This window comes from Chondrus crispus, genomic scaffold (genome assembly GCF_000350225.1).
Source record: "Chondrus crispus Stackhouse genomic scaffold, scaffold_27, whole genome shotgun sequence".
In the NCBI taxonomy this organism is placed as follows: Eukaryota; Rhodophyta; class Florideophyceae; order Gigartinales; family Gigartinaceae; genus Chondrus; species Chondrus crispus.
In genome coordinates, this window is record NW_005179169.1 from 362,328 (window position 1) to 373,625 (window position 11,298).

Here is an 11,298-nt window from a genome sequence, read left to right on the forward strand (position 1 = left end):
GGTTGGAGTCCCAGATCTGCGCGCCGTCGTTAAACGCGCACTGCAGGGCGCGCGCGCGCACGACGATCTCGAAGTGCTTGGCGCCGTGCGCGCCGTGCGCGCCGTGCGCGTCGTCGAGGCGCCGCATCTGCGCGCCGGGCGCGGGCGTCCACGCCTCGCCGGCGGCCTGGTACGCGCAGAAGCACGCGCCCCAGAGGTCGGCGCGGAAGCGGATCTGCACGTGGTTGTCGGCCGTGCGCAGCGCCGCCTGCACGCACTCGGCGCCGTCCGCGTCGCCCACGCGCCGGATGCCGTGCTCGATCACGTAGCGCCCGGCCACCGCGTCGATCGTGTAGTTGGCCCCGTGGTTGTCCTCCCAGTTGCGCGACGTCCCGTTGGTGAGCGCGAAGGTGATGCGCCGCGCGGGCAGGCGGAACACGCGGAAGCCCGGCCGGATGTGCGAGGCGTCTACGAGCTCGTTGGCGGCGGATGGTGTCGTGAAGGCGCCGGACGGCAGCTTCTCGAGCAGGTAGCAGTGCGCCATCGACGGCTTGCTGTGGAAGACCTCTATCCACTCGGACAGCGGGGCGGGCGCGGGGGACATGGTGTGTGGAGGGGGGTTGGAGGACGCGGGTAGGGAATGGGTCGCGGACGGAAATGCGTACGGTAGATTGGCGAGGGGGTGCGGGGTGCGGGGTGCGGGGTAGTGAAGAAGGGCCTTGTTTCCTTAGGTGCAGCCTTCCTCTCACTTCGGGGGAATATGATAAGGTGTAATGTAATTACTGAAACGGACCTTCCAGCAGGAAAACAAACATCTGGCACCAGGGAGGTAGGAAAAATAAGGAGAATTTAATGTTCGTTCGTCAACCCTTCGACCGAGTTGATATCTGTGTGGGAAGCTAGAATTTGAGTTTACAGGGGGGGGGGGGGGGGGGGTCCGGGTGTAGTCCATCTCTCCTTCTCCTTCTCCTTCTCCTTCTTCTCCCCCAGTTTAACTCTTTATTTCGTTCATGGAATTCCTCACGAAATTTCACACTTTTGGCTTCAAAATTCGCCTTTTGCAAACATGCAATTCTCTCATACGATGCGCCATGGCCGATGCGTGGATTCAAAAACGGTTTCAACGTCGGTGTCGCGCACGCGCATATATACTGTACGGCGTATTTGATATGATAACACCATCCAAACTGTGGATGCACAGTTTGGATATTGATATCCCGCGTGCTTACAGAACATGGGCTGTAAGCTTACCGTCCCCGCAGACGGCAAGCTTACATGGACCTATATGTACTACGCGCACGTCCGCGCTTCCCACGCCCGATGGTAGAACAATAAACAACTCGAGCAAGCAACTCTACGCTACTCTAGTCTGCGAAGGCACAAGCCGGAGCCCGTTCTCACCCCTGAAGGCGCAACGCCGGATCACTCACCCCCCCTCTACTTCCCTTCTCATACTATCCTTTCTCCTTTCCCCCCCCCCCTTTTTCCGCGCGCCAATCCCGCTCTCTGATCGTACAGAGAGCAGCGCACGCGAAGCACAAGGCCCCTTTCGACGACAGTCGGCGCCTCCAGCCGCAGTCGCGCGCGCTCGCAGGGGCGACAACAGGAGCGGCCTCGAGACAGGCGCAATAATGCGCCATGTGCGGGGTGCTTACAACGCGGGAACGGCGAAGTAATAATGAATAAGGCAGGACAGTAATTTATATGATGCAATTCGCGGATCCGCTCCCTTGCACAGGTGTCACGCGCCAATGAGCAGCCGCGATGCACGTGATTAATAGCTCGCCCTTGGTCATCGCACATCGCCCCTGCGCCCTCGTCAAGTAACCTGCGCTGCGCCGGGATCGAGTTGGCCAGGAATCTATCTGCCCACACCGCGTCACCACACCAGACTTCTACCGTACGTAACCCCGCAATCCTTCCACCCATTTACCATACGATTACAGTACATCCGCGTCCCTCCAGCAGTCCTCATCCACCCCTCATCAACCCCCTCCCCCATCCCCCGGCCTTCCGCTCCCAGTTCCCTAGCCCCAACTCCGCGATGGCGCCGTCCCAGATCCTCCTCTCGACCTCAATGGGCAAGCTCAGCGGCGGGCGCGCCTGGCTGGTCACGCCGAAGGGGCCGCGGTGGAAGCTGAAGCGCGTGTGGCTCTCTGCGGACGCCCACGTACACTACGCGCGCGACCTGCACCTGAAGGACGCCCACCTGCCGACTCCAGGCATGCTGGTCGTGCCGGGCGGCGTGCGCCTCGGCACGTACGCAGAGCAAGTCAAGCACGCCCGCCCGTACGTCTTCGTCGTCACGGCCGTGCTCGCAACCGCAACCCACGATCGCGACGCCAAGAGGCATCACCTGGTCTTCGCCGCCGCGGATGACGCCCAGCTGCGAGAGTGGCTGCACCTTGTGGAGAAGACTAGCCTGGAGCGCATGCGCGTGCGGAATCAGCTCCCGTATGCAAATGCTGTGCTTGCGGCGTGGGGACATGTGCATATGCTCAAGCCGAGGGAGGTCCTGGCTGTTGCTAAGACTCTCAATTGCAAGACTACAGACGGTCGCCTTCGCAAACTGTACCGCCAAATTCATAACGACGATGTTGGACACACGGTCACTTTTGATCAATTCCTACCCGTGATCCTCCGCCTAGCGGTAGAGGACTTGCTTCATCCCCTCTTCAAGATACTCAACATCGACCTTGACGCCCCCATCACGCCCCAACGCCTGGCTGAAATCCTTGCCAAAAGCGAGGAACAAGCCGTACAACTCCTTAACACCCACGACACGAACACTTGCTCCCCGGAGCTCTTGCTTTACTTTTTGCATCATCCGGATAATTGCATCGCTGATCCTCATCGCGCTGAGCAATTGCATGACATGACTCAACCTCTCAATCGCTACTTGATCTCCTCGTCTCACAACACCTATTTGACGGGCGACCAGTTGAAAAGCAGTAGTTCTGCCGCTATGTACCGCATTGTGCTCGAGCGAGGCTGTCGCTGCGTCGAAATCGATGCCTGGGATGGCGACGACGGCATCCCCATCGTCAAGCACGGACATACAATGACCTCCAAGGAAACCCTTGAGAACGTCTTGAAGGCGATTAGAGACCATTCATTTTCCCATGGAAATCCATACCCAGTCATTGTGTCTATTGAGAATCATCTCGGACTGCCCCAGCAGCTAACTGCAGCAAGTCTCATAACAAGTATATTCGGCGACTCCTTGTATGCACCGGGTGCGGAGCATAGGACAGATGAACAACTTCCCAGTCCGGAAAGTCTCAAGAATAAAATTTTGATCAAGGCGAAGACTGGTATGTCAGTTTTGCGACCGCAGTTCCAAGACGAAAATACCAACTCGAAGGAAAGCGCAGGCGACTTTGAAGACGATGACTCTGATGATTCCACAGACAACCCGCAGGCATCTGCAGATGATTCCCCACCACAACCAGAGTCTACCCCCACCACCGCAAAATCAGAAAAGATGCACGACATCGCTCCAGAGTTTGCAGCGCTTGTCGCTCTAGCTGGGGGAAGCAGGAAGAAGCTTATGGCGTTGTGGAAAGCCGGCACTTCAGGAAAGGAGAGGTATATGGCAGCATCTTGCGTGTCCATCAATGAGAAGAAGGTAACAGATGTATACGCTAGCAAAGCCGTTGACGCCATTCGCGAGTACAATTCCCACGGACTTACCAGAGTCTATCCAAAAGGTTCCCGGATAGACTCGTCAAACTACTTTCCCATTCAAGCTCAGTATCTTCACTGTCAGATCATAGCTTTGAACTGGCAGGCCGGTGATACCGCGCTCGTGGTCAATCACGCTCGGTTCTTGACGAATGGCGGTCGGGGGTATGTATTGCCGTCCACGATGCCTGCTGTTGAGAGGTCTGCGACCCTCTCCATTCAGATTCTCTCAGCATTCCTACTACCAAACCCTGAAAAGGGTGTGCGTAACGACGTTAACGACTCATACTGCACCCTGAAGCTGTACGACACTGTATTTGAGAACGACGATGAATGCTCTGCCTTTCAACATGAGACAAAAGTGGTCAAATCCAACGGCTTTTCTCCTCTGTGGCATGAAAGTGTGACCATGCCAGTTCGAGATCGCGAGCTGGCAGTGCTGAATTTCAAGGTTTACGACAAGGATCGAACCTCAGGGGACGAGACCGTTGGATATCACTCGGTTCCTGTGTCTCTACTTCGGCGTGGTCTTCGTTCCTTGCCGTTAAATTTCAAGGATGGTAGCCACATAACAGCGCCTGGAACGTCTCTGCGACCATCTTTGCTATGCAATGTCGTCTGGATGTAGCGATCTTTTAGCAAGTTTCACCTCATCGTTAGGGATAGCAACAATTTCATGGTAAAAAACATTAACTCAGCAATCTGCATCCTCTCCGCAGTTAACTGGTCTTCGTCTGGACGATCTCATGCTGCTGGCATCACTCAGCCTGGTGTGCAAGGCTCATCACCATGAAGCTTTTGAACGAGAGCATTCCACATTTCAAGTCAACGGTCAGAACAATATGCTGTCGAGCACTCCCGAAATCAGATTATGCCGAATATTACAAAATAGGCCCACTCATACCCCTGCTCGAGTCACTGAGCTTTGTCGTGAGGTTGCCGGGTTGGATGAACTCCATTCAGGAAGGGGTCGCGTCTTTTCCCATAGCCATTCTTTGTACTGCCCATCTTCCATTCGTGGCGACAACTTTTGCCATACATCCTCGTGGTACGTGTTGACCCACCGTACTTCTGAGTCCGAGAGAAGGTTTGTCATGATCATTCTAGTGTCCATAGGTGCATGTGTCAGCCGCTCGAATCCCAGAAAATCCTTTCCACCAAACTCATGTGCCGTGTTCTTCTTGACAACAATTAGAAGATTCTCTATCCGAACGCCAAAATTGCCATCTTCATAATATCCAGGCTCGTTTGATAAAATCATTCCCGCCTTAAGACCAGCCCGGTTTGAACCGAGACGTGGAGAGATGCTCTGGGGTCCTTCGTGAACGTTTAAACAAGCTCCTACGCCGTGGCCGGTGCCGTGTCTGTAATCCAGGCCAATGCTCCACAAAGGCATCCGAGCGAGTGAATCGAGCATTAGTCCTGTTGTGTCCTCGGGGAAAACGGCATTATCAATGGCAATGTGTCCCTGTAACACTCGAGTGTAGCACTCCTTCTCGTGTTCCGTAGCTGAGCCTCCAAGGTGCATGGTTCTGGTCACGTCCGTGGTACCGTCCTCGTACTGTCCACCTGAGTCCAACAACAAGACATCCTTATTGCTAATGTAGCCGCATTCCCCTGGCGTGGGTGAATAATGAATAATCGCTCCGTTCGGGCCGGAACCAGCAATAGTTCCAAACGAAGTTGCCAAAAACCCTTCCTGGGCCGCTCTGAATTCTCTGAGCTTTGCAGCTGCATCTACCTCTGATATCGTGTTCTCGCCGCTGCTCACGTAATTCTCTACCCAACACAAAAACGAGGATAACGCCACGCCGTCCTTCAGATGAGCCTCTCGCATTCCACGAAGCTCCGCCTCGTTCTTGCATGCCTTTGCCATCTGGACTGGTGTAGTTTCCCTGACGCCAGCCTCCGCAGCCGCGTCGCTTAAGGCTTGAGAGGTGGAAGACGGGTCAAGCCAAATCTTCTCACTCTCTCTAGCCGCAATACCTCCAACATCACCCAAGACTTGCTCATACGGCAACACTGTTACACCTTCTTTCACTAAGGCCTCCTCCACGAATTCTCCCAACTTCTCCTTATCAACATACAAGCGAGCCTCCTCCTTGCTGACAAGCGCATACGACATGACGACAGGGCAGTGCGGAATATCGTCGCCTCTGATATTAAACAGCCAGCAGACCTCGTCCAGCATCGAAAACAAAACATGGTCGCACCCCTTCTCCTTCATCTGCTCTCTCAATTTACCAATCTTCTCCTGTGCCGTCTCCCCAGCGAAGCGTACACCATGCAGCCAAACCGCCCCGTTCGGCTGTGCGGGCCTCTCCTCCCCCCACACGACATCGACAGGATTGGGCACCTCCAGCCCCACGAGCGAGCACCCCACCTCCTCCAGGGCCTTCCTCAGCGCCTTCGCCGAGTCGATAGAGTGCACAAACGGGTCTATCCCGACCGCGCTGCCCTTCGGCAGCGTCTTCGCCAGGAAGTCCGGTATCGTCGGCGTGTCGGGCAGCCCGGCCCTCATGAGGGTCCAGTTCTCGTCCAGCTGCTGCTCGGCCTGCAGGAAGTAGCGGCCGTCCGTCCAGAGAAAAGCTCCGTCGGCGGTCACCACGGCTGTGCCAGCCGAGCCGCTGAAGGACGAGATGAAGGCGCGGCGCGCAAAGCTGGCCGGGGCGTACTCCGAGTTGTGCGCGTCGGCCGACGGCACGATGAAGGCCGACACGTCGCGCCGGGACAGCTCGGCGCGCAGCGCCGAGAGACGCGCGGAAGTGGGGGATGAGGCGGAAGGGTCTGAGGCACAGCGGATGGCCAAGCGCCGCGCGCGGCTGCGCGAGAAATAGGCGCCGCGCAGAGATGGGCGCGGGAGAGCCACGTGAGAGTAGCGGTGGCAGATACTGATGGCATGGCGCGAGCGCCGGAGGGCCCACGTGCCAGAGGTGGCGAAAGCCGGAATGAGACGGGCGGTGGAGACACTCATTTCTGTGGTGTTGGTTAAGGGAAGAGCGTAGGTTGGTGCCCCTGCAGGGCGGTGAAGATGGACAAAGTGCGGGTGGGGGGCAGGCGTGAGCAGCAAGGAGTGTGTTTCTCTTCGGCAGCTCTGCGAGAACTTGCGGTTGGGATCCGGTGACCTCGTTGTGTAAAGCGAATCGTTCTGTAATGGCATTTTACTGTACAGTTGTGAGGGCCAATGTTGGCTTTGGATCCGCGATCGAAGATCGCCAAAGAAAATAGTGAGCTTACGCAAACCTGATTCTGCAGATTTCTGCAAACAATTCTGCAAAAACCCTTACACTAAAATTGCATATACAGAATTCTGCAATCAAGTCGTGACAAAAATTGCCGAAATGTGAGTTTTTAGTGAAGAGAATTTCAGCATGGTTGTGAGAAATGATAGGGACAGGTGTCGTACAATTGGCGGGAGTTTTTTCGGATGCATGCATGATACAAGGCTACGAAGATGTTTCGCAGCTGCCAACAAGCCCACAGAAGCACACAAAGATGTCAGAGGTGCTTCTTTCTGAAACACGAGACCCAGCCCGCACTAAAAGTGGAAGGAATTCACCCTTCACGGCACAACAAGATCTCGCTATCGTGCGTCAGGTCGCTGCCATGCGAGCTCATTTGGCGGAATATAGGGAAACGAAGAAAAGGTTTTCCACTGTAGACAAAAGAGTATGTGAAAACGTAAAGGGGAGCACGCAAAGATGAGACAATCACCTAATCATGAGACAACATAAATTGTCGCAAAAAGCCCACAAATTGCGTTTTGCATTGCTGGAGCATCTCTGGTGATACCAAACGTCGGAGAAAAGTCACCGTTGCTCGAAACTGTGTGGCTCGATTCAAAAACTAATCTTTCCATTGACTTTCCCGCCCAAAACAACCCCCCGACCCATCCTCTTATTGACATCATATGAGCACAACTGCCTTCAAAGTGTCCACAAAGTCCCTCCGTACCCTCTCAAGACTGCTGAACAATTGAACGTTGCACCAACCCAGTCAACCCTATTATGCCGGCATCGCGAAAACGCGTTTTAGCACCTGCCTCAATCAATGAGGCACTTCAATATTTGCGCGACAAAAACACGTACCGGGCCGCTGAGACCAAGTTTGGCATACCACGGGCAACACTGCAGCGAAGAATGCACACCGCTGTGCAGAAGCACAGAAAAAAAGCAGCCTTCACAGCAGCCGAGGAGCGAATTGTAGTCAGTTTTTTAATAGAAAACGCTAATAAGGGGCTGCCCATGACTCAAGAACACCTTCGTGAAGCCATTCAAATCCTCATTTCACGAATGCCTGCCGCACGGCGCCAGCTTCTGCCAGCTGAATGGAATTTCAAAGCACCGAGCAACGCTTTTTTGTACCGTTTTCGTCAACGACACTCCAAAGAACTAGTCTTTGCTCGACCGGTTACTCAGGAAGCTGTCCGCTTTCGCCAAGTCAATTCTGAGTCCATTACAAATCATTTTGCTACTCTAAAAAAGCTCATCAGTGAGTATCAAATTGACGCTTCCCGATTGTTTAACCTCGACGAATGTGGTTGTACTCCAAACCGCGATGCAGGTGCAAAATCTCGGGCACGAAGGTTGATGCCCCGCCGCGTGGCAAGGGACATGCGGCGTCTTGATATTGCGAGCATGGCGAGAATTACAATGATGCCTGTTATTTCGGCTGCGGGAGAACACGGTCCGCCATTGTTTGTAATGAAAGGGACTCGAGTTCCTTACAGGATTGCTATACGTAATGGGACAGAAGTGGCCGAGACACCGCTGTCGGTTCTTCTAAGACACTCTGTGCTAGCGATGAGAGAGGAAAATGGAGGCGTGGATCGCCGTAATTTTATCGGTTGGGCTCAAAAGTTCGTCCTCTACGTTTCTGATCTAACGGAGAACAACAGAAGCGTCCTTCTCGTTTACGATGGATACAAATCGCATCTGTCACTGGAAGTTCTTGAATTATTTAGTCTTCATAACGTTGTTGTAGACGTCCTTCCTTGCCACACGTCCGGCAAGACCCAGCCGTGTGACTCAGTTTTGTTCTCATCCTTCAAACACTACATTGACATTGGTTTACAGAACTGCATGTTGCATGCTGCAGACAAACTTTTTGATGTCTACGATTTTTGCAGTGTGCTGTGGTATGCATATGATATGTCGGTTACTCGAGACAACATCTGTGCTAGCTTTTTACGATCTGGACTGTGGCCGTTGGACCCATGTCGTATCCTTGGCAACCCTTGTCCAGCATCCGCAATGGTCGGTGCCCCCATCCTGACGGTGAAGGAATTAGATGCTGCCTTTAAAAAAAGATGGCTGAAACTAAGGAAAAATATTAGGCTCCGATGCAGTAATGACCGCGTCCGGGTTTGTGGATACCACGAATAGTTGTGTCGTGACTGCACCGCAAGCCCTCCATTTGGTTCGTAGAAAGGAGAGAGGCAATGCGCGCAGGCGGCGTTCAAAAGAAATCAAAAAGCTAGAAACAGAGCTCACACGAGTCATAAAAAATCCCAGCCTGCCACAAACCGATCACGCAAAGCGCAACGTCGTGGAAAAGTGTTACGAGGTGGGCATCAGGTGAGAACACGGTCCTTAGGAGAGCGTCGATTGGTGGCAAAGCTTCGCACTTTGAAAGTGTTGCCACTTCGAGCTCATTTCGCAGAATATTGGGATGAACCGAAATGACGTGGCAAAGTCGGTTTAGTTGAAATAAAGGCAAATTATTGGGCTAATTTTTGGGGTTGTCCGATCTTTCTGAGAATTTCTTCTCCATTTGTCCATAACAGTTCCAATGCACGTTTAGTCCCCTTGTGCCGGTACTGTTTACAGGATTCTCGCCACGCGCAGAGGTCTCATTGGTACCGGCGTGACAGGTTGATTGATAGTGAAATGAGTTCCTAGAGTGTTTGCGAAGCAGAGTTATGATGCTAATTGGCAGTTTTTGTCCCATCTTTGCGTGCCCCCCCCTTTACATTTCCAAGGCATGGATAGTATCGGTTGGAAGACAGTTCAGGACCAGTGCAAGAGGCTTCAGGATCAGTATGATAAAAATGACTCAGACAATCAGAGATTGTCCGGAGTCGGTGGAGGGGAGATCGGGGAGTTGGCTGACCTCCTCATGAACTGGAGAGAGGCTCGGGATGACTGGGATTCGCGAAAAAAATCCATGAAGTTGGTTGAAAAAAGAAGGAAGAAGACAAATAACGCATGGGCCGTGCCCTGACGGCGTCTGCCCGGAAGCGGAAGTCCACCAAAGACTCAGGGACAGAAGATGGGAGCTGCAATGATGGTACTGGCGCCATAGTATTCGACGAAATAGAGAGCGAAGCGTACGGTGGTAGCACGAATGGAAGTGCGAAAGAGAAAAGGAAGAAAAATAGAATAGGATATGAGGCTGACGATGGCCTTGAGGCATTCGGAGAACATATGAGGGACGCCGACCTTGCCAAGATCTCGTTAGAGCGAGAACGCCTTCACTTTGATCGCCGCATGGCAGAGTGCAGTAGGGAGGAACGTGCGCAGGAGCGACTCAAGCGGCAGATGGAAAGGGAAGAGGAAAGGCGAGAGCGTCACGAAGAGCGCATTGAACAGCAGAAGCCTGAGGTAGAGAAGTTTAGGGCTCTCATAGAGGCAATGGCAAAAAAGTAGAGACCCAATTCTTTAGTTACATGGCGATTAGTTCGGCATGTCGTCATTAAAACACATGCACCCTTCTTCCTACCGCTGCGCATCCTCATCCTGTCGTCGGACACGGGCGGTGGTCACCGTGCGTCAGCTCAAGCCCTGCGAGCGGGCTTCCTCGCCTTTTGTTCTCCCACAACTGCGATAGGCCCCTGATGTGCCCGTAAACACCAACAGCATGAGACTTCTCCCAGTGAAGATAAGCTGGTGACGAATGCATCATGCACGTGGGAAGCGAGTTGAGGCTCGAGGCAATCATGCCTTCGTCCTGGATGGGCGGAAGGTTGTCGATTACAGCGACGGCGCGCAGAGCGCAGCGGGCGCATAGGTCGAGCTTGTAACGGGAAATGCGCAGCGTAGTGTGCGAGCGGAACGCAAGGCTGCAGGCGTGGCAGGAGGTCGAGGGCCGTGGGCGGGGGCGCGGCGCAGAGCACACAATGACGTCCTTGGGTTCGTCGCCGAAATCCATGAGCTCCGGTTGCGCCTACACGTAGATGACAGGCGTCAGTAGTGGCGCGGCGAGGGTGGTGTCGACGTCAACTGGATCAAAGTCGACGTCAACGGGCGCGGCGTGGAGGATGTGCGGGAGGGTGTATGGCTGGTGGGTGTGTGACGGCTCTCCGCGGAAGGTGGAGTTGGCGAATGGTTAGGGGACAGCGTGGCACTCTGCGACGTCGAGGTCGACGTTGACGCTGATGGGCGCTCGCTCTGACTGGTAGACGAAGGCGGCAGAGACGATCTCGATTTCGTCGTCGTCCGGGCTGAGACGGGCGAGTCGCAAGTCTCGGACGGTGACGTAATCTTTGGACAGGGGGCGGTCGGGTCGGATTAGAGGTCAACTATGACCAGCGTGGCGGCCGCCGGCTTGGACACGGAGGTCGCGATGGCGAGGAGTGAGTGGACGATGTCGGCGACTGCAGGCGGCGTGGAGGCCGACATGACGGCTGGCAGGAGG

General features: G+C 54.3%; 4 protein-coding genes across 4 annotated transcripts in view; 3 read left to right on the top strand and 1 right to left on the bottom strand.

Moving 5' to 3' along the window:
• Positions 1-616, top strand: part of CHC_T00005153001 (hypothetical protein) — a 1,134-nt gene extending 518 nt beyond the window's left edge. Inside the window, exon 1 of the mRNA XM_005716959.1 lies at positions 1-616. This exon is cut by the window's left edge and continues 518 nt beyond it. Coding sequence (XP_005717016.1) covers positions 1-616 — 616 coding nt within the window.
• Positions 617-2,056: 1,440 nt separating this feature from the next.
• Positions 2,057-4,291, top strand: CHC_T00005154001 (hypothetical protein). The gene has a single exon (XM_005716960.1). The coding sequence runs from the start codon at positions 2,057-2,059 to the stop codon at positions 4,289-4,291; it is 2,235 nt and encodes a 744-aa protein (XP_005717017.1).
• Positions 4,292-4,339: 48 nt separating this feature from the next.
• On the top strand, positions 4,340-4,456 carry CHC_T00005155001 (hypothetical protein). Its single transcript, XM_005716961.1, has one exon. The coding sequence runs from the start codon at positions 4,340-4,342 to the stop codon at positions 4,454-4,456; it is 117 nt and encodes a 38-aa protein (XP_005717018.1).
• A 105-nt stretch (positions 4,457-4,561) lies between these two features.
• CHC_T00005156001 (hypothetical protein) lies at positions 4,562-6,184 on the bottom strand. Its single transcript, XM_005716962.1, has one exon. It carries the CDS (start codon positions 6,182-6,184, stop codon positions 4,562-4,564), a length of 1,623 nt encoding a protein of 540 aa, XP_005717019.1.
• Between the last annotated feature and the right edge of the window lie 5,114 nt (positions 6,185-11,298).